General features: G+C 40.1%; 2 gene segments (V, D, J or C); both read right to left on the bottom strand.

The window, feature by feature from the left end:
* LOC127205014 (immunoglobulin kappa variable 2D-29-like) overlaps positions 1–24,365 on the bottom strand; it is a 551,636-nt gene that overhangs the window by 76,105 nt on the left and 451,166 nt on the right.
* Positions 809–1,403, bottom strand: LOC127205015 (immunoglobulin kappa variable 1D-16-like). The segment is given in 2 exon segments: positions 809–1,170; positions 1,289–1,403. Coding segments are annotated over 2 exon segments (402 nt in total).

Raw genomic sequence — 24,365 nt, 5'->3', positions numbered from 1 at the left:
TCTGCAGTGCATTCAATTTTGATGTTTGGGTCCCATAAAGTTCACTCTCAGTGGACAGTTTTCATTTTCACTACCAACATCCTGGAGTCTGAAGTTGTTTGTAACACATTACTGTCTGCACTATGGAGTAAACTTTCATCAGTGTATTTCATTATGCGTCCTGCTGGATCCTGGGCTGTCCCCAGTGCAGCTGTGGTTCAGTATTTCCCCGCCTGCTGCTGGGTTCCTGGGCTAAAATGAAAGTTTGAGTTTCTCCTCCAGTGGAAAAGGTGAAGTGCTGGGTCAAAGAAGCTCAGGACTCCGAAACTGGAGCCAGGCAGCAAGGAGGATCCAGCCTGGATTGGGCAAGTTGGTGGCTGCTCAGTAACAGAAACTCTCGGGACTCTCAGACCAAGAGATGTAAAGGCCATCACTAGGTTTTGTCTGGATGAAGAAAATGGCTGCTTTGGGAACAACCAGCCTCTTGCTCCCTCCACTTGCTCCAGACGCTGTGGTGGGTTGAACAGCACTAAAATGATGGCTGCAGCAATCCATGGCAGAAGCTTGCAGATCCCCAGCACATGCTGACTGACTGGCAGTCAAGCCCTGGAAGTGCAGCAATGAATTCTTCGGGTAAAAGGGGAACACTTTATTCCTAAGTATAAATATTAAGTATCAGATGATCTTTGACGAAACAGGTGATGCCTAACAGGAAAGTTAGAAGCAGAAAGGCCACACTTAACAGGTCTCTGATTCATCACAATGGCACTGAAAGCCCGGAGAAACTGAAAACAAAATATGAGCAGGTGCAGACATTAAGAGGAACAGCTGGTGCAGCTCAGCTCTACTCCCTGCACCCTTGGGAGGTTTTTGTTATGTCCTGTATCACTGTGCGAGGGAAGTTCTGGCGCTGTAGACAGTAGTAAGTAGCAACGTCTTCAGGCTGTAGGCTGCTGATGGTAAGACTAAAATCTGTCCCAGATCTACTGCCACTGAATCTTGATGGGACCCCTGTTTGCAGTTTGGATGCTTCATAGATCAATAGTTTAGGAGGATTCCCTGGTTCCTGCTGGTACCAGTTTAACCAGCTATTAATATCCTGACTGGCTCGGCACGTCATGGTAACTCTGTCTCCAAGAGATGCAGGCAGAGTGGACGGAGACTGGGTCATCTGGATGTCACATCTCACACCTGAGGATGGAAGCACACAGCAAACATAGTGTTAACCATAAGGCAAGATAAATTCCATGACAAGCCAGGCAGCACTCACCACAATGGTTACAAAGGTCTCCACTTCAGTCTTCCTTACCTGAAAAGCAGAGCAGCAGCAGCCCGAGAAGCTCAGGAAGAACCTTCATGTCCATGCTGTGTACTCACTTAGAATGACTTCAGAATATGGTGTCCACACACTATGAAGATGTTCTCAGAGCAGTGGGCTGTTCTCTGGGCACATGCAAATCAGAAGGGGCATGCAGGCTGGGGCCAGCAAATCAGAAGGGGCATGCAGGCTGGGGCCAGCTCCAGGATTGGCTGGACTCATCTCAGAGACTTGGTATAAAAACAGGAGTCCTAAGGGTCAGCATCAGGCTGTCATTCATGAATCCATTTCTGTTCTACCAAGTACAAGGGATATACTGATAAATAATAAAAATATCTGATACACACAGAGGCAGAGGAGGAGGGTGAGGAACAAGTAAGCAGTTGATGCACAAATTATGACCTACCCTTTATCTGGAAGATGACTGTCAACAATTTATGTTACCGTCCGGCTTCTAACCTTAAAATAATGACCATCATGGCAACTGCATGCAGAGCTGGTGTGAACGCTAAGCTCTGATCATATCCAGGGTGCTGAGTGGCATCGATGCTCAGTAAACACTGGTCGCTGCTCTCAGAGAACAGGCGAGTGCTTGTCGGGGGCATTGTATGACAAACACACAGTATGCCAACTACTGCAAAAAGACTTGGGTTGGGCTGAAGGAGACCCTAATGACTAGAGTCCAGACTCAAGAGAGAGCAGATGTTTTGACTATTCCTGAGTTGAGCTCACTGATGCTCAACACTGAGCTGACCAGTACCTCATCACTGTTCTTGGCTTGCTGATCACCAGGCCACTGAGTAGGCAGCCTACTCTGTGCAGGGCTTGACTCCAGGTCCTGTGTTCTTTCAGGTCGTATTACCTGACCACAGAGGAGCTGTGATGGAGCAGAGAATTAGTCCCAGGCATGTTGTTCTGAATATTACATTGGGATGGTATTACCAAGGAGATTTCTACCCCATCTCACTTGTCAGTTGCCCATGTGAATTAATTTGTTAAATAAAATTAAATGTATGAATTGATCCAAACATGTTGGATAACAAAAAAAAAAAAAACAAAAAAAAAAAACAGGAGTCCCCACATATCCAAGACTGAATAATAGAACAAATTCACCTTTAGATAACATGTTATTTCCTGTGGGTCAGAGAACAAAATCAGTGTAGAAAAGAGTAGGTTGTAAGTTGTTTTTATCGTTCTGGGTTCTTTTTCATGTTTTCTCTGGCATATTCCTATTAAGGATGGTGATTGACCTGAAATAACTCCAGAAATGTAAAGAAGCCTTATTCATTATTTTGTTTTTCTTTTTAAGAAAGAAAATAATAAACTTTATAATAAATTTTAAGATAAATAACAACACCACAGACCAAAATTAACCAGAACCAAAGTTCATACCACAAAAGGAAATTCTATACATATAGAATGGAAGCTATGGAGTTTCACATCAGATATTTTCATTTCAAGTGTATTTCATGCACTTATCCATAACCCAAACCAAAATACTCATAGCAAAATTAGAAAGACAATTAGTTTTATTTCCTATTTCATGACTTCATAATCCTCAGTGATGTTGCCACTGGTAAAGTACTCTTGCTTAAGAAAATATGTGTACTCACTTAGAATGACTTCAGACAGGCTCTTGTAGGCAATCCTAACTAAATATAGTAGGCTCTAAATGAAAAACAAAAAGACTTATAAAAAAGGACAACTTATCTGGAAGCAGAAGGATTATGCTGGTAGGAGGAAGGGAAAAGGAATAGTAAAGTAGATATGGGAAAATATGATCTAAATCCAGTGTGTGTGTGTGTGTGTGTGTGTGTGTGTGTGTGTGTGTGTGTGTGTGTTCAGTAAAACTGCAAAAGAAGAAATAATGAGAAGGTTATTCATAGATCAATAACAAGATAATCTCTCAATGATATTCTGAGACCCTAATATTAATCTAGATTATCTCTCACTGGTACTCCTTAAGGATTTGTGCTGGGTGATTCTAAATTCTATTAAGATGACAATCAAAACTAACCAACACATTCCACATGTTATTCATATTTCCTGGTTACCTCTTGCTGTAAAGTTGACACAGCTAGAATCATCTGGAAAGATAAACCTCAAAGGAGAAAATACATCTATCATATTACCTGTAGGCAAGTCTAAGGGCATTTTTTCTTTCTTTTATTTTCTTTTTTCATTTTTAATTAATTACTCATAAAGCATGGCCCAGCTCATTGGGCCATATCTGGGCAAATGGTCCTAAGTGTAATGAAAAAGTGACTTCAGCAAGCAATGCCAACAAAGCAAGTAAACTGTGTTCTTCCATAGTTTTGGCTCCATTTCCTGCATCCATCCATGTTACTGTTATGATTTACCTCAGTAATAGACTGTTATCCGCAAGATGTTAACTCAATCATCCATTTCCTCCCTGAGTTGCTTTTAAAAAGTGTTTTGGCACAACACTAGAAGGCAAACAGATATTCTATCTATCTTTACTTGTTTCACCCTTTCATTATCTCCCTCTCTCCTTAATCACTATCAGAATTCACTTTGACTCTAGGTGTATGTACTATTGACCATGTCAGGATTAAAGGTTCATGTAGGAAGACTTGTTAGGAATTTATATAAAGACCTGTTCTGTCAGCATTCCCCTGTAGAGAGGACATGGCTGATGATGACAATGAACCATCTGGAGAAAACTCTAACCATGGAGAATAGTTATGGCCTATAAGTTTTTGGATTTCCTCAGGCTTTTGTATCCTTTGTTTTCCTAGAGGATATAGTCATTCCCTAGTTTAAGAAGGAACCATTTCTGCCCACAGTTTAGATTTTTATTCTCACCAAAAATTATGTATGATGAGAAATGAATGGGGTCGTTAAATTGTCAAAATTAAGAAAGCATTACTTTAATATATTTAATTTTTTTCAGTGTGTGTGTGTGTGTGTGTGTGTGTGTGTGTGTGTATGTGTGTGTGTGTGTACACAAGAGTGTAAGTCAGAGAACAACTTATATGAGCTTGTTCTTTTTTATACTACATGGTATGTAGGAATCAAACTCAGGTCATTGGGATTGGTGAAAGGTGGTTTTATCCCGTGAACCATCTTGTAGGTCATGATTGCAACTGTATCCTGTCTCTCTTATTAATTTGAATGAGATTTTATGCCAGGGCTTTTGTCCTACTCATGTGACTCTAGCTTTTACTCCAAGCTGAAACTCGAACAAGTCCATCTAGGTCTATCTAGGAAAGTTCATCAGCTTTGGAGTAGGCAGGAACCTTCACGCTGTAAAGGAAGAAAAAACAGTTCCTAGATTCTTGGCCTACTTGATATCCAGCCAGATCTGCAAGGCTTTGCCAATTACGTGAGAGTGTCTGAGCACATCTCATTACACAGTTAGCTAGTGGAGGCTGGTGATCCTAAAAATCCAGTTCAGAGGAGCAATATAAATCTTTCCAAGACTCGCAACCCTAATGAAATTATCCCCAGGACACACAGGATCAGCTGTCACACCAGATCCTCCTCTGATGACAATTGTAGTCACAATAACAGAGCTGATGTTGGTTTGAACTCTGCATTGTTTTAAAGAGTAGAGCATATAAAGGATCCAAAGGGGGAAACATCATAACAATAAACTTCCAGAAAAACTTTTGGGCATGACACACAATTTGGCCTTCTAATGACTGTCTCACTATAATTCTTTCTCTAGATCAACTGGCTATTTTATAAATCAAAATAATTGACTTTCATTTAGTGTCAGTGTGAAATAGATCAGGAATTAAATTTTTATGAAATATTTTCCATTTTGGTTATTAGGATGTGTGTGGAGTGTAAAGAGAGTATGAATAGAGCCAAAAGCCCAGGGAAGGCACTTTCTTTTTTCTTTTTCTTTTTTTTTTTATTAATTTATTCTTGTTACATCTCAATGTTTATCCCATCCATTGTATCCTCCCATTCCTCCCTCCCCTCCCTCATTTTCCCATTATTCCCCTCCCCTATGACTGTTCCTGAGGGGAATTACCTCCCCCTATATATTCTCATAGGGTATCAACTCTCTTCTTGGCTACCTGCTGTCCTTCCTCTGAGTGCCACCAGGTCTCCCCCTCCAGGGGACATGGTCAAATGTGAGGCACCAGAGTACGTGAGAAAGTCGTATCACACTCTCCACTCAACTGTGGAGAATATTCTGACCATTGGCTAGATCTGGGAAGGGGTTTAAAGTTTACCTCCTGTATTGTCCTTGGCTGGTGCCTTAGTTTGAGTGGGACACCTGGGCCCAAATCTGGGAAGGCACTTTCTAATAGCAAAAGTTACAGTAAACAAGAAGACTGTAATTGAAACATAAATTATGCATGAGGAATGTAGACTTTTATTAAATCATTGGCTCAGTATTGCACATCTCTTATAGTGGTACTGATGCACATCATGTGACACTCATAATTTATTTTCAACTATAATTTTTTATTATTAATGGGATATACTTTCATAAACAATATGACTTATTGCTTGGCACCATGGATTCTATCTCACTTACACAATATTATATAAAGATCATTTATGGCAGCAACTTTGGATATTATCAACACATTTATGGTTCCCAGTGATGGAACAATAGGTGATGGACCTTTTAATCTTGGAAATTAACAACATGTACACAGTATCATGAAAAATCATGCATTACAGATGGAATCAAACACATTACAGTGGCACATTTTTTTCCCCAGAATAATATTGACACTGTCATTCTGGCCCGATACATCCATCATTTAAAAATTTACATACTTTGTATCATGAATAGGGCACCTGGGAACCATCCCCTTGATGACTTACTGAAATGAACCTTCCTGACAATTTTGTTCAAGTTAACCAAATCTCTGGTGATTTGTATGTGTAAGAGCACAACTCACATATCTGTAGACTTCTTAATAAGCTGTTATAAACCAGTGTCAGTGTCACTGTGTAAAAATCTAAGGCATGATGGCTCCTGTTCTTTTGCTAGGCCTCCTTCTGAGACTCCTTTTGTTCTTGCTCCCAGGTGAGAAAGGATGGCAGCATGGAATCACATAGCCCATAGTTACCAGTGATGCCTGATTTTTAAAGGTAATTTCTAATGTATCATAATGTACAGAATATATTGGTTGTATGTTTCCAACTTCAGACACTGAAGGAGCTATACAGATGACACAATCCATTGTCTCTGTCTGCACCACTGGGAGATAGAATCATCACCAACTGTCATGCCTGTCAGAGCATTAGTAATTATTTAAAATAGTACCAGCAAAATTCCGGAAATGTTCCTAAGCTTCTGATACACCATACATACAACTTTGAACGTAGAGTCTCATTGAGGTTCTATGGAAGTGGATCAGGGAAAAATTATGCTCTCACCATCAGCAGATTGAAACTTGGATATATTGCAACTTATTACTCTCAACTGTATGATGAGCTTCCTCATACAATGATAGAGGTCATGTCAAAAATCGCCAAAGGATACAAAATTTTCTGGTTGGAAGCCAAGCTGTGATTCTGTGTATTTCCATCTGGTAATAGTATTTTTCCTATTCACCCAGATACTGAAAATCATTGTGAAATTTTAATAGAAGCAGACATGTCATTTCGTTATTGTTTTTAACTCTTCTCTGCCTTGGTAGCAAAAACTGAAACCATTGCCATCTTATTTTATTGCTTAACATTAGTTTAGAAGTCAACAGTAGCATCTGTGTAAAAAGAAGGTTGATAGAAAGCCATCTGCCTTCTCAGAATTTTCAACAGGAAGACATTGGTGTATTAGTGAAAATGAATTTTTAATGATTGTTGCATGTAAATATCATTTCTTCTTTTGATGATAATTACATCTACTTTCACTTCCCTCACCATCACCAATTATTTGTTGTGACTCGCGTTACCGTCTCGCCAGCAAGAACGACGCTGCACACACAGGATCCTTCTGCAGTAAAGCTTTAATGCGTCTTAAGAGGGAGAGCATAAGCTTACGACAAGTAAAATGGAGACCCCAAACAGCAGAAACCCATCCCTTATATAGGAAACTGTTCTCCGCTTAGGATGTGTCAGTCCCTGATTGGCTGTTACTCATCAGGCGATATGACGCCACGGGAGAGGCAGAGCACAACAAGTGGAAAGTTCCTTCGCACATGTGCAGATTACTTGTTTACCAGTTTGGGACACAGGATGTCAGCGCCATCTTGTAATGGCGAATGTGAGTGCGGCCTCTCACGTCTCCCCCTTCTCTTTTAATTAAAGGCCTAACCAAAAGAATAGGTGAAAACTGGCACCACATCGGGTTCGCAGCTCGCTACAGTTTGTTTTATGGGCAATGAGCTTAGGAAAAGGAAATGGTCCGATCAAGGCTGGAGCATGACTCTGGACCAACCGATCGAGGACCATTTTAAAGGTACCACTCAGTGCCGTCCCGCGTGCAATGGGCAATTTTCCCCGCGGGGTGCAACGGCCACTGGGTGCACGTAGATATAGGGTGCCTTTCGACGTGCAATGGCAACTAGGCCCAGTCGAGTGCAAAGGCCACGCAGAGAGAAGAAAGAGAGAGAGAAAACTCATTGCCCTTATTTAGGACTTAAAGGCTGCCCGCCAAGCCGCCGTCTCCCCCTATTCCTTTATTTAGGAAGCAATAAGACACCCATTAAAGAGAGTGGAGACAGAGGTAAATAGCTCATATTGCCGCAGAGCCATTTTACTGCAATGCCTCACTATGCAACTCTCCAGGGCTGCTGAAACTTACTCACTCCACCTCGTGCAATGAGCTGAGACTCTGAGGGTGCAGGAGCTGAGCAGCCAGCGACTTATTGCTTAAGCATGGATAGCCATATATCAGGGGAGGTCCCACTTTCTACTGCTGCAAGTGCTTGGGCAATAACCACCTTGTCTCTTTTTGTTTGAGCCCTGAGTTTACAGACCAACCATAGGGTCAACACTAACCCACAGCAGATCGCAGCTCCAAATAATCCAACCCCAACCCATTCCTTAAAGAAGGAGAAAGCCGAAGATATCCATGATGAAAGTCCCTCTGTAAGTGACAGATCCAGGCGTGTGGAATTAACTTGAATGATGGCAGTTCTTAATTCTCTTAATGTTTGCTCGAATTCTGTTGTCCAATTCAGCATCGGGAGTGGGAATGTTGACATGATCCCCCAGCGTTGTTCCCCCTTTGTTATTATCACTTGGGTCATCACCAGGCTGAGTATCAGCATCTTCTGGAACCGTCTGGATTTTTCTGGTAAGTCTTTCTGGTACCCAAAACGGATTGTCTTCATCCTGTGGAAAAACGCACACAGCTCCCCTGGATCTTATAAGAATAGGATCCGGTCCTTTCCATTTGTTACTCAGAACATCCTTCCATTTGACCATTTCTTTTGGCCTGCTGGGCTCTAAATAGTGTCTTTCTGCCGCAGTATGGCCTTTATCATCTAGATTTAAAAAATTTAGGGTAAAGAGTGCCATGGAAATGGCCACTCTTACAGCTCCTCAATGGTAATTTGTCTGATTCACAGTAAATTGACCTTGACCTGTCAACAAGTCAAAGGTCCAGTTTCTCTGTTCAGGAGTAAGGGCAAGAGCATTGGCCTGGGCTTGTGTTTGAGCGGCCTCATACCAGAGAGCCCTCCATTCCATGTATTGACCCATGTCTGGAAGTGCGGCTTTTGCTACCATCTGCCAATCAGAAGGAGTTAAGGTGCCAGTGCCAATTCTATCCAACATTACCAGGGTAAAATTTGCATTAACCCCGTATTTGCGGACAGACTCAGCCAATTCTTTAATTAGGTTATATTCGACGGGGGCATGTACTCGTCCCCCATTCTCTGTTTCAAAAACAGGAAAAAAAATTGTGTAATTTTTTACGAATCTTTTCCGGCCAAAAGGAAAATCCAGACCGCAGTTCGTAGGGTGGAGGAGCGGTGGGTGTTACCCTACCAGAGGAGTTATGGGAGGGTTTTTTATTATTTCCTCGTTCATCTGGGTAGCATCTCTCCTCCTCATATTTGGCTGCCTCCTCCTCTAACTCTGCTTCTTCCTCTGAATCAAGAGCCTCATTGTCAGAGGCATTGGAGCTAGAGCTTGCAGAGCTATCAATATTTAATGCCTCAAGTTCCCTTAATGGGTAAAGTCCTTGTGATGTCCCTTCTGGGGAATCAGGGGACTGCACTCCTTTTACAGGAGGGTTCTTAGCTTCTTTCCTTTTACAGGTATCCCTTTTTTTGCGCGCACCCAACCTCTCACTACGTTCGGTTTCTGACATGCTATCCTGAACTTCCTCTAGGGCGACCTGTCCTTCCTCTACTGCCCTCTTGCAATTGTCATCCTCTAGGCAATTTTTTACAAGTAAAAAAATAAAAAATATCACTCCTAGAATCGGCTCAAGAAATTCAGAAATATGCATACCTCTCCGAACTTACCTATCCCTGCAGTTCTGAATCCTCCTTGAAGTCAAGGGGTCTCCGAAGATGCTGACGATGGTGTGGTCAATTTCCCGGGTTTCGGCACCAGATGTGACTCGCGTTACCGTCTCGCCAGCAAGAACGACGCTGCACACACAGGATCCTTCTGCAGTAAAGCTTTAATGCGTCTTAAGAGGGAGAGCATAAGCTTACGACAAGTAAAATGGAGACCCCAAACAGCAGAAACCCATCCCTTATATAGGAAACTGTTCTCCGCTTAGGATGTGTCAGTCCCTGATTGGCTGTTACTCATCAGGCGATATGACGCCACGGGAGAGGCAGAGCACAACAAGTGGAAAGTTCCTTCGCACATGTGCAGATTACTTGTTTACCAGTTTGGGACACAGGATGTCAGCGCCATCTTGTAATGGCAAATGTGAGTGTGGCCTCTCACAATTTGTAATCATTCTTCTAAGATAACCACTTTTTTTCCTACAGTTTCCTCAATTAGGAACATTATATGATACTTGAGTTCAAAATGTACAAACATCTGTACAAAGATGCATGGCCTGGTTTCAAAGTAAAGAGTAGAAAAATCACCAGGGCTGTGTTATAGAGAGTTAAGAGCATCAGAAAAACAACATAAAGGTTCATGAACTTTTCTGGGGTGGGGGCAACAGGCTTTGGAAGCTCTGTGCCCGTGGCTACCTGAGTAAATAAGCATTTATATCTAGTATTTACTTCCTTGAAGTAAAATGTCACTTATTAGTCATGATTGCATTTCCATAAAAGAAATATGATTAAAAAACAGTTTTAACAGGGAAAGATTTAATGTTAGTAGGTGATGGCACATGCCTTTAGTTCCAGCATTCTGAGACAGAGGCAGGCAGATATATGAGTTTGAGGTCAGCCTACTTGAGGGAGACTTGGGTGGGGGTGGAGGAGGGAAAGAGTCAGAGACAGACAGACAGAGATAGAAAAACAGACAGAGATAGGAAGACAGAGAGACAGATACAGAGAGAGCATGAAATCCAAGACTGTAGTGGATATAAACATATTTTTGTATTGATCTCAAGAGTGTGATGTAAAACAGACTTGTGAGAGGAGGCATGATGTTTTCTCACTAGAAAGGGAACTGCTTCTTGTGGAAGCATGATCTTTGCCAGTTGATAAACAACCTGAAATGGACTCTGAGAAGAGATAAATATGAGGCTTGGTTTTTGGCTTTTGCATCATTTCACATCACTTGGCTGTTCAGAGCTTTGTTTTGAATCACTCCTGGAAAGAAAGACTCCAGTGACTGCTTTGAGGTTCCAGGTTCTTACTGCTGAAGTTGTGGTGGCTTTTGCTGAATTACTGGTTTGCTATTTAATGAGTCTTATGTAATCTTGATGATGAAGGGTAGACTCTCCCCAGGGAACTGATACTAAAAATAGGTCTGCTTCTCTTATACCTATTACTATTCTTTCTTTCTAATCTTGAGCTGGTAAGTTAGAAGAGAGGTAGAGGCATTAAAGAACCCAAAATAAAGTAGTTTTTAAAAAAATATCAAAGCCTAGACAGGACAGTCAAAGCCCTCTCTGAAAAAAAAAAAAGAAAAAAGAAAAAAAAAGAAAGAAAAAAGGAAATCTTTATTTGAATAAGATTTTCAGTGGTTCAAAATCCAACATAAGCAGAAAGATTTGCTTCATCTCCCCCACCTCCATTAACATCACCATGGCCCCAGAAGCAGAGACCAAGAACAGAAATGCTCATATATAATATGTGCTCAAGAACCTAGTTCAAGTCACTACTTTCTCAGCTAAGACCTATGCAAAAGTTTCTAGGATCATCTTTCCCTTGTTTTATTTCTATTTCTGTAAATAATACCATGACTAAAAGCAACTTGGAGAGCAAAGAGATTATTTTAGTTCATAGTTTACACTCAATTATGAAGAGAATTCGGGGCAGGAACTCAGCGGCTGAAGCCAAGATTTCTAAACTTGCCCTCTTATACCACCCTGGACCCCCTGCCCACTAATGTGAAACATAGTGCTTTGAGCCTTCTTACATCTGCTCTTAATCAAGACATTCCCCCATGGCTCTCTGTCTAGCTGATGGAGGTAACTCCTCGTTCATAACATCCTTTTCCAGATGACTGTAGTTTGCATCAAGTTGACAAGAACAAAGCAAAAAGAAAAACAAAACAAAACAAAACAATAAAAACAAACAAACAAACAAACAAACAAACTATATAAGCAAACACTAACTATCCAACACACTTCCAAAATAGAACTTAAACCCAAAATTAAGTATTAAAACTCTAAGCCTATGAGACATTTCAACTCCAAACACCATATTTCACAAAACACCAAAATTCACAGGTGATTATTGAGCAACCCATTCCCTGTGCCCAAGTAATCACTGCTTTAACGACCACAAGACGTTCATTTTGCTATGTGACACACAATTGCTAAATTTGATAATAACAGTGGCATAGCTTATGGTTCAGTAAAGGAGCTTTCACATAATAAGCCCTCAGAAATGAGGTCTATTAGAAAGTGGCTGAAGATCAGGATCCACTAGGGGAAGTTAAAACTTTAAAAATAAATAAAGAATATATTCAAAACAATTTACCAGTAGCTAGAGAGATGACTTAGTGGTTAAGAGCAACTACTGTTCTTGCAGAGGACCCAAGTTGGTTCCCAGAACCTATGTCATGACTCACAAACATCTGTAACTCCACTTTCATGTAATCTAAACTTCCTCTGGCCTCCATATGCATTAGACAAATGCACGCTGTACCTACAGGCAGGCAAATAATCACAAAATAAAATCAATGTAAGTTTTAATTAAGTGTTATATTTACAATGACATAACATTTTTTAAAAACTGGAGAGGAAATACTTTAAAGGAGGTAGCTTTAAAAAAGATTAAGAGGGATAAAGACTTCAGGAGAGGGTTGCCATGGTGATGCCCAAAGAAAAGAGTGTTCAGAGAAATGCCTCAAAGGGGATATCTGAGTTTTATAAATTTTAAGTTGTTAACAGAAAGTTGTAGGCCATGTGACTTTGTCTAACATGGAACACTTTGTAAAGGCCATTCACAGCCCTAGTTTGGTCATAAATTCTCTTGAAATTGTAAAACCACAGAACAACATGGCTTCTTAACTCTGTTCTTGGGGGACAATTGCATGGAGGTGTGGGGTGTGGGGTTGGGGGTGGGGGTGTGGCAGCCTTATTTTAGGGTGTGGGATCTGACTTTCTAAGACTGACTAGAGCCTTATTCTAACACTACCTGGTACTATAACTCTAATAAATCAGCCACAAAAACTATTATGATGAAGAAAACCATATATTTCCTGTCATGTCTGTGCAGCTGAGCCTAAGAGAGAAGAATGTCAATCACATAGAGAGGACCTCTTGCAGAACATTTCTACCCAGACTTCCCAGTGAACTTCTAAGACTGTCAGTACCTAAAAATATTAGACAGTAGGAATGTTGGGAGAGGCAGCTAGAGAATTTAAGCCTCTATATGTGCTGAGCAGAGTGATATAAACCATGAGCTGTATTGCTGTGGAAGGTAACTAATAATATTACTGAAAATAGCAAGTTGCAATGCCTTCACACTCCTAGATGCTGATGATGAGATCAAAATCTATGCCAAATCCATTGCCATGGAAACTCATTTGGTTCTAAATTATAACTGAATATGTATGAAGTAGAACAGAAGTTTATGAGCTTTTTATAATATATGCTGATGCCAGTATACTTACTTGCTAACACTTTAATACCCACACAAGTGATAATGACAGTATCTTTGAAAGATGCAGGGGTTGAAGGGTGCTTGGGGCTATATCAATCTCCATCAACAGAAGACACAGCCAGCAGTATCCTCAAGCCACTGTGCTCCAAAGCATTTCTCTGTCTGTCTACTCCAAATCTCCACACGTCCATCTCTGGTGTCTTCAAAATGCTACATGCTACATTTCTAAGACTTTCTTAGTTAATAAATCGATTGGATTTTTATGTAAATTCTAGACTGAGTTTATCAACTTTATACACTCCTTCAAGATTATTAGTTACATTACACTGAGCTCATGTGCCAATTTGAAGAAAAAATATACATTGAAAAGTGGGTGTTGTAAAGAGGCCATTGGTGCTATTTATTACTTCTCACAGCAAAATTCTGCTTCTGCAAGGACTGCAAGAAGATGCATGTTGTACCTTTCTATACAACTAGAAACTACTGGAAAGTTACATGAAACCTGTGTTTGAAAATTTGTTCAAGTATAAAACAGTATCAAAATGCTTGAACATGAAACTGTAATTAATAAAAATATAAAGAAATAAAGAAAGTGGTTCCTTGAGCTGGAGAGGCTGCCCCTGGTTAAGAGGAATTGCTACACCTGAATAGGACCTGGATTAGATTCTCAGCACCCAAATGGCAAACCACAGTTATCTGTGGCTTCAGATCCAGGGATTATAGCACCATTCACTGGCTTCTGAAAGCTCCATACATACATGTTTACTTATGTACATGCAGGCAAAACACTCATACCTTTAAAAATATTGTTAAGGTGGTTTACCTTATGAGCACAGATATATTTTCTGTTTTTATATGCCCTGTAATGTACAAAGCCAATTCTGACATTCTTCGTGTATGTAGATCTTTTTACAATACATCTCTCCTTTTCCTCCACTCCTCCCACCCTCCCAACTTCCCCTCTTCCTCATATCTCCTGCTCTTCCATTTTCCTTCAGGAAATAGCAGGCCTTCCAGGAATATGAACCTAACATGCAATAACAAAATTATATAAGACTAGGTACAAATCATCATATTAAGTTTGGACAAAGCAACCCAGTAGTAAGAAAAGGGTCCCATGATCAGAGTAAAGAGTCAGAGACACCCTCACTCACACTGTTAGGAGTCCCACAAAATCCCCAATGAAACAGTCACAACATATGGCCCTAGCAGAAAACCTGTAGGTTTTCATGAGCTTCCATGGTCCTTTCTTAGTTTTCCTAGAGTCCTTGAATTTTATGTCTCCTAAAGTCCTTCCACATCTCCCTTCACCCTTTGGGTTCCCTGAGCTCTGCCTAAAGTTTGGCTGTGGCTCTCTGAATATGATCCTAAAAACTGCCAGAGAGAGCTTCTCTGATGAAGATTTGGCTAGGCACTGATCTATTCGTATAGCAGAATATCCTTAGCAATCATTCATTGATTTCTTTCACCAGTCCTGTTTGGTTATATATCTGGGCCACAGGTTGCCTATTGTGGAGTTGGCCTTAAGATAGACAAGTCATTGTTTGGCCACCCCCACCAGCTCTGGGCCACCATTGCCCTATCACATTTTTCAGCCGGGACAGGTTAAAGGTTTTGGGGCTGAGTTGATGTCCCAGTCTACTGCTAAGAGGTTTGCCTGGTTATAGAAGGTGGTCAGTTCAGGCTCTATATCCCCTGTTACTGGGAAACTTTGATAGGGTCACTCTCATAGATTCCAGGAAGTGCCCTCTGTACTAGGTTTCAACATTGCCCCACAAATGCCCCCATTCCAGTCATCTCTCTCATTAATCTCTCCCTCAGCTCCTCTATCTCCCCACCTGATTCCTGCTGCTACCATCACTACCTACCCCCGTTCTATCCACAAAATAGATTCTTTGTCCACCTCCAATGAAGGTATATGTCACCTCCCTTGAGACCTACTTGTGACTTAGCCTCTCCGAGTCTTTGGATTGTAGCACAATTATCTTTTACTGAATAGCTAATATTTATTTATATATAGCATGGTTGTCTTTCTGGGTCTGGGTTACCTCACTCAAGATGATCTTTCTTAGTTCCATGCATTTTGCCTGTAAATTTAATGATGTAATTTTTTAAACAGCTGAGCAATACACTATTGTGTATTTCCTTTATTCCTTCTGCTGAAATATATCTAGGTTGGCTATCACAGTTAAAGCAGCTACAAAACAGGGTATATGGCTGGATAGCAGCTCAGGACATTAGCTGTGTGAGTGCTCCTGTGGCAGGACTCCAGACAGAAACAATTTAAGGGATAAAAGATTAATTTAAACTCATGGTTTCAGGATACATCAGTTCATCATTGTTAAGGAGGCACTAGGATGTAACTTCATTTGCTATAATGTGAGTGTGAGGAGAAGGAGGCTGCTCACATGGCAGTGATCCACAGTACACAGATAGCTATGCTGGAGTCAAGGGAGGTAAGACATTCAGATGCCTGCCCCAACAACCTACTTCTGCCAGGCAGGTCTCACCTGCCAGCAGCTTCACAGCCCTCACAATGGTGATGTAAGCTCAAAGCTGAGCACTCCTACCATGGGCTGCAGAGGGTGGAAATTCAAACAATGTTCAGATAGACTCCTAGTATGGGCCAACTAGGGACCCCAGAACTTAATGGATGCTGCTTGACTAAAGCCTTGCTGCTGTTTGTACAGAGTCCCTAGAGGCCTAAAAGTAACCTCCTGTCCCAAGGTCAAGAGCTGTACCATTTGGATAACCAAGGCCACCTCTCACTTGTGACTTGAGGAAGGACAAACACATGGTCAGATTGAGTGCCCCTGAGGTCATATGCACAACCATAACCACCAAGAGTTATAAACATCACTGAGGTCAGAAGGGTGGGGCACACCCAAAGTTAGCTATGGCCAGTATCATTTTACCACACGAGCAATGGCAAGACTCAGAGGCCTTATGGCACAGCTAGAAGAACGTGGCAGTCATTTGTCTTGGCACTTCTTGTCATGGATGCTACCAGCAGTTGCCATTTGTATATTTCTTATTTAAATCTGAGTTGTTTGTGTCATAAAACAGCATAAAGCAAGACTGAACCCAGTCAGTGGCACCAGGAGAGAAATACAGCTAAATTTATCAAGTTAATGAAGAAGGGAATATCTCTGAGGAGTCAGGGTATGAAGTGAGGCCTCTGATGGGTGGGTGGGGAGGGGCTCCAGGTGGATGTTTAATCATGTCTCAATAATGCTCTACAGAAATCTCTGGGCACAGATGGTTTTGTGGATTCTTTACAACACTCTAAGAGGAGCTGTGTAACAGCCATACTGTATGAATCTTGCCATCTTCTAGGCGTAGCTGGGGATTAAGGACATAGTGAGGCCTCAATAAGCAGCATCAAAATACTTGCTACCATTAACAGAGAATTTGCTAGAAAGCTACAAACCAAACCCTGGTCTCAGACCTGTGGACTCAGAAGCTTTCCGTATGCGTGTGGGTGCGTGCGTGCATGTGTGTATGTGTTTCATCTCTCTCTGTTACCACAAGCCTTCTAGGCTATATGATGTGCTGAGAATACTTGAAGCTGCAGGATGTCTCTCCTCTGATGCTCTATTCATTACTTTAAAAATATTTAATTGTCTTATGAGTTAGTCACACATTTCATGATGTGCATGTGGAGAAAGGCATGGTGAGGGCAATCAGTCAATTTTCTCCTTTTACCTTATGGCTACTGGAGATTGTACTCAGATCCTTAGCCTTGGCAGCAAGCACTCTTACCACTGAGCTATGTTGTTCACCCTGTATCAGTTACTTTCTTCATCCTTGTAACAAAATACCTGATAGATACCTGTGGCCCTGGTGGTGTGGGCATGGGAGAGCTAGCCCTGAGCGAATGAGAGTCGGGAGAAATGTCCCTGTGCCTCACCTGGGCAAAGGAGAGCTATCCTTGGGGGCTAAGGGGCAAGGAAGCTGTTGGGCTGATGAACTTAGCTTCCACCCAGACCAAGATCCAGGGTTCTGAGTCGGATTACCCCAAGATGTACTCCATCTATGAAGTGCTGTGGAGTGTAAAGGGCCTGGTCTTACAGATCTAAAGCTGTGGAATTTCTAGGACACAGAGCCACAAGAGGATACACAAGAGCAGGCCTTGGTGAGAATCTAGTATTAATGATATAGCAGAAGTGTGAAGCCTCAAACCAGACCAATGATTTATAGCAATGAACATTTGCAAGTAAATCTGTTTTTGCAATAAAGGTATACTCTGTGACACATTGTGACTTCGACCACAAGATGTTTTGGGTGTTTATTACTTGTTTGTTCATTTTTCTTTTGTGATAGAGGATGTAAGAGCAGAGTGCAGACATCAAGGAATGGGAAGGTGAGTGGAATACAGGTATACAAAGAGTCAATAAAATATAAAATAATGCATTAAGCTACCTAAATTGGACATATAATTATGATGTATATCACACATGATAAATAACACACACACATGTTTTCTATAGGCCTTGAAGAAGAAATTATGCATTGTGCATTATTCTGCCATCAACAACTCTTTCCATAATGTTGCATGTCATGGAAATGATCTTGAGTTCATTTGTTGTAAATACTGAGTGACAGGAGAATAGACCTCTTGTCAGTCCTTTCTCTGTGTTTATTGTGTTTCCCTCTGCTGGTCACTTGACACAATGCAATGGCCAATAGACTTCTGTGCTTGCTTCTCTATAAATGGAGATGAGCACTGTGAACAATTGATGCAGTTCTGTGATAAAGTTGCAGGAAGCACAGCCACAGTGTCTGTCTTGGTGCAGGGTATGTAGAGTCCCTTGCTCCTTTTTTCCACAGCATATACAGATAAATATGTGATTATCTAAGCATTCCATAAAGAATCCCAAGGTATATCAAGATAATAATATTATGTAATTTAAAATTGATAAGTTAAAAACCAAGATAGATTCAGATCCTAGGCTTCCATCCTCTAGACGAATATACAGAAATGTAAACTCTCTTGGACTGTCTGAAGGTGCCATCGCCAGTAGGCATCCATACATAGTCTATAACATTAGCTGATGGGTCATATGACCAAAACGATTCAATTCTAATTCAGACTAAATCAGAAAAGGGCAATTTAGGAGATCCACATTTTGAATAAGTGCCATTATACTTGCGCCAATAACTAAGCTAGACAGATTTGTTAAATAACGATAATGTCTTGATTAGATTTAGAGTTTGTAAAATTCATTTGTCAAGAGTCACAATACCAACTGCTCTAAATTTAGAGCAAGACAGTGTAATTGTCATCCTAATGAAGCACAAACCAATAGTACTTCATGTTGAAAAATGACAGGAGTTTTCAGGACTCAGTGTCCTGTTAAACATCTTTGTGAATTTCAGTTAAGCATGTGCTAGCAATGACAAAACAGAATGTTAGGTTTTCACAAGGTGACAAGTTTGATTGGACTGAACAATGGTCAATTTTAAGATAAAACTTAAAACTAGTAATTCTAGCATTGCAGCTTCTCAGGTACAATGGGCATGTTAACTTACTTGGAAGTATCAGTAGTAGTTTCAAAGTATATGTATTAAACATTTTATCTGTGCACATAAGCAATTTCTGATTTTCATGTTCTGTTTGTAGATTACTGAGATGCATTCATAGTACCAATGAAGAAAAGTTTTTCAGCAGATGAATGAATGGATGACTTGCTGTGCAATTACTTCTGTGAATTTTATGCAGTAAGTGATTCTAAGTTGGAGGGTAGACACATCTGTTGAATCACAACATTATATGGTACACTGTGAGACAGTCACACACACAGACTTGTAGACCACCAGTCAGATTCCTTGAGGACATTCTTATAACAAGGCTGTGCCGAGACAATGCCTAGTCACCTCTGAGACACAGAAAATGAAGGAGTACTAAAGTAGGTTTCTGTCTCTAGCAACTATGTACATTAGAAAATCCAAGGATGGCAGGTGTGGTGGTGCAAGCCTGTAACCCAGCAGTCTGGGAGGCTGAAGAAGGGCAATCTCTGAGTTCCATGTCTACAAAATACGTCCAGGACAGCCAAGGCTACACAGAGAAACCCTGTATTGAAAAAAAATCAATAATCAGTCCTAGAAATTTTATAACTGAGGATTTTCTGTTGCTAAGAAATACAGTGGATGTTTTCTTATCATATAAAACAAATATGCCCAAATGATTAATCAACTTAGAAATATTTTAAAACAATACATGGACCTACAATGTTTCAATTTCATGATGTTAGCTTAGAAATAAACCAATTCAAGAGAAATTCACATAGACAGCTTTGACTACTTTTAAAAACACTACTATGCACTGGATAATCTTGCTTATGTAGAGTTTGTCCACCCAAACTTCCTCAAACCACGCTGCTTTGGAGGTGAATAGATCCAAAAACGGTTCATTACCATATTGTAACTCAGTGAGCATGTACACTGATGTTCAAACATGGCTGGATGAGGCTAGGATTTCAGGTTAACTTAGATGACCTAGTTGACAGTTTTCCAGCTAAGAACTAACTTAGGGATAACCTAGGTTTTAAGCCTTTTAACCATGAAACATAAGCCAATGGTCTTCTACGTATAAGTTGGAGTACTGTTTCTTTTATTTATTTTCATTTTCATTAATTTAAGTTTAAAAAACCTGACCAATTTGTTTGACAATTTCATATATGTATACAACATATTCTAATTACTCTTTCTCTACACATTCTGTAATCTATTTCCTGTGTCACTGAGCACCTCCTCATATCTATACGTGTCCCTTGTACTTAAACACATTTGGATTGAACGTTGGAACGATTTATTGAATATTAATGGAGTCATCTGTGGGCACACAGCTGAAGGCAATGACTTTCCCGCTCGCAGATAGATTAGCAGTGAGCACTAAGATCCCTGATACCTTCCTCCTTCCATAATTCATTGTTTCCAGGTCCATTGTTGTACAGCCCCAGTGTACATATCCCCAGATAATGCGATTTTAATTGGCGTTTCTTGACAAGAAAATAAAATTTCACAGATTATCTTCCTATTTTCTGGATATATCTTTCTAAGCAGAAGAAAGACTTGTTCAAGTCTTAGTACTCTCTACTCACTTATTCTCAGTACTTCGTGAAGGCATGAATTTGTAGCCAAATTTTGAACCAAAATTTACTATAAAGAAGCTTTTTTGATTAAGACTGAGGGGTGTGAAGATCCAAGTCCACATGGCATCTATACAACAGGAGAGCAGTGAGAACAGAGTTACTGACATGTGTGCTGTGAACCACCGAACTCCAATGTCTGTGTTTCCCAAGTGAGTAGAGAACTCACAGTGAAAGAAATTCTTGGGTCCAACCTTAGGTCACTGAGCCAAACACTGGGAAAAATTCCAGGGCTCCCACTGGCCAGGCCTCAGCCTCAAGCCTCATGCCCGCTTCCAACCTCTTTGGTTACCTTAAGGATACTGGGGGACATTTGGCTCCAACTGTCACATGGATACCATTAGGGTACAAGTGGCTTGCAGCTCCAACCTAAGACTATCAAATAGAGTGGACACCTCAAGCCACGCACTCATCTGCCCATCTGTGAATACCTTCCAATTACCTGCAGCTTGCAGTTCCAACATCAGACTATGCAGTGCAGTGAATAACTTCTGCTACTGGAAGTGTGCAGCTCCAAATTCAGGCACCCACTCTCACTGTTCGGGGCATGCAGCTCCAACATCAGGCCTCCTGACTCTTGGGAGCCACAGTAATAACCCCAGCCACATCTCCAAAGTTGAACCCATCCTCTGAGCTCAGGAGTACTCCAAAATATCTATGTCCAGAGAGCACAGTGTCTTAGTCCAGTGTCTGGGAAGCAGGACTTCGTTAATCTTGGACACCATGAAAAGACCAAACCTAAGAATTATAAGAATAATAGAAAGAGAAGGTTCCCAGATCAAAAGCCCAGAAAATACGTTTAACAAAATCACAGTTGAAAACTTCCCCAATCTTAAAAAGAGATGCCTATGAGAACTCAAAAGGACTACAGAACACCAAATAGAGTAGACCAGTAAAGGAAATCTTCCCATCACATAATAATCAAAACAATAAATGTACCAAACGATTTTTTACCAGATTATGTGACTTGATCCAGAGAATATCAAGCTGTGTGCTTGAATAATGCATGGCGATGTGTGATTTCCTGGCAAGTATAGTGACCTAAAACAGATATGTGAACATGAAATAGTTGTATTTTAAATTTAAAATAAAGACAAGTGAATATTACTGAATTGCCTTCTATTAAGCATAATAAATGGTTTATATCTCTAATTTTTGAAACATCATTCAATGTAACTTCTATAATCATAGAGAAAGTCAACAATTTAGGTAAAAATTCAATGGGTAATAAAGTGGAAATCTATGCATTTTCCTAACCAGACATTGAAAGGTGTGATCTCTCAGGGCCTGGATTAGATTTGTTGCTTTTAGAAGTGCAACTTTAATGAGCAAAGAGGCTTCAAAACAGTGAATGATTACTTGGTAAGAGGAAGCTCTCAATATTTAAATGAAATGGTTTGACTTAAGAGAGTGGAATGAAATCAATACCATGAAGCATGTAATGAATACTCTGTATGAATATATTCAACTAAAATCAGAAGGAAGAACAGAATACACATGACTTTAGGCACTAATGACCGAAGGAGAGAGGCTAAGTGATCCTGAACAGATGACTGGTTGAGCATCATAGACTCTACTCTTCCTTATAAGCCATGCTGCTCATGACATTCACTTTACACTAAATGTGATGTAATTGTACCAAAGAGAAATACCTTGTTAACTCAGTAATACTTAAGAGTGGTAAATGGGAGGTGTTGGAAAACTTGGTTGCAGTTTCATAGTGAGGGCAAGAAACACATTTCATACCCACAGACAATAGAAAAAAAACCCTGTTCTTTAGCCAGAATGAAAAATGTTCTCTGTGCTGCTGTGGTTGGAATAAGAACTCTGCAAAACCATGGGACTTTACAGAGATAAGCTCTTTCTGCACCAGTGTTCAGCTCTGACCAGTTCCAGATGTTTTGCATGTGCCCAAAGCACAGCCCAATGCCTTGAGTATATTTTAAATGGTAACCACACCCTCCAAAGATTTCTTCCAAATCACATATGACACACATGAACATGAAGGCCTTTGCTCAATTCCTGGGGCTGATGATGCTCTGGCTCACAAGTAAGGAGGACTGGCCTTGGGCATTTTCTCAGAACACTGTGATTATTGTTGTTTGTATTTGTATTCCTTATTAACTGCATGGGTATTTGATTTTAATTTAACAAATTCAGGTACCAGAGGTGACATCCAGGTTACCCAGTCTCCATCATTCCTGACTGCATCCCTGGGAAACAGAGTCACCATCACTTGCAGAGCAAGTGAGGATATTAAAAACTACATGGTTTGGTATCAACAAAAACCTGGGGAAAACCCTAAGTTTCTAATCTATTATGCATCAACTTTGCAGTCAGGAGTTCCCTCTAGGTTCAGTGGCAGTGGCTTTGGGACAGATTTTTTCTTTACCATCAGCAGCCTAGAGCCTGAAGATGTTGCAACTTACTACTGTCAGCAAGATTATAACTTTTGCCACAGTGATATGAGTAATGACAAAAACCACTCAGAAAAGCAAAAGTGGGAGTGTAAACTACCACAGATGCTTCTTTTTTCTCTTACTTGATGACAGCATTTTTCAGATACAGTCAGGTTTTGAGGGTCATTTGAAGGCATTTGCAAATGGCACAAGGAGGTTGACATGTCCCCAACTCTCAACAGTTTCACCACAATTTTAGAGCGATGACAATGACTCACAAGATTTTCTAGTAACAGCTGTCTATATGACATATCTAAGAATTAGTTGGGATACACAAAGAAAAACAGAAGCTATACAAAGTATTCACAAAAGTGATTATTTTATTACAGGAAGATAGACTATTAGTAATAGCTATTAACTGGTTTGGATACTCCTGAAGTTACTGAAGTGGATACTAACTAGTACTCTCAGCTGGTATTTCAAATACAGAGTTCTCACCTTGGAATTTCTAGGCTGTCTAACCATGGTGTTCAGACCTTTTCAGAATTCTAGTACTGTAATTAAGTTTTGACAACAGAGAACATACTGTAGTTGTTATTACTGAATTTTCAGGTACTAACAGACAATGGATAGACTTATAATATGTGAATAAATACTTTGAAATATTATTAGGAAATCTATGATCACATTAAGAAAAGGAGCCTTAATTAAATCATATAGTGAAAAGAAAAACCTGCATGAAATATTTTTGCAGTGATAATTAACAGAATATTTAAAATTAACAAATACAGATATAACACTAATTTCTATTAATAGATGAAAGTCTTGTTGCTGAACTGGGCCATCTTGCCACTTATGTGCTTTTTGAGGCAGGTAGTCAGAAACTGGAAATAGTAGTCTATAAGCACTAGGAATAGTGAACATTTTAACAAGACATCTATGTTAGACTACATGCTTAATGGGTTGTATACTTTAGTCAAAGTGATTGCCATGTTCATCATCTCTGATATTCTTCCATTTCTGACCTATGGTATACCCACAAAGGCACTTCTCATGTAAACATTTCAAAATACAATTTAAAGCACTCAGCACTTAATTATAAGATTTATTCAAAACATAGTAATTTTCATGCTATAGACTATTTATTTACTTCTATTTTTTGCTAATCTATAATAAGTGAAGGTAAGGCTTAAAATGGGGGATAAAGTAGATTTCTTCATGAATTAGGGAATAATCACTTCTATCCTGAAGCAAATGTATGTACGGCCCTTAAAGGATCCAGAAATATTTTTAAATTAAACAAGCAATGAGGGCTATATTATTACACTCTGTACTTTGTTCAAAACACAGTATGTACATCTACTAAATTCTCCAAAATCTG

This window comes from Acomys russatus, chromosome 21 (assembly GCF_903995435.1).
Source record: "Acomys russatus chromosome 21, mAcoRus1.1, whole genome shotgun sequence".
Lineage (NCBI taxonomy): Eukaryota > Metazoa > Chordata > Mammalia > Rodentia > Muridae > Acomys > Acomys russatus.
Note: the sequence above shows the minus strand (reverse complement) of the source record. Positions and strands in the feature narration are given on the sequence as shown.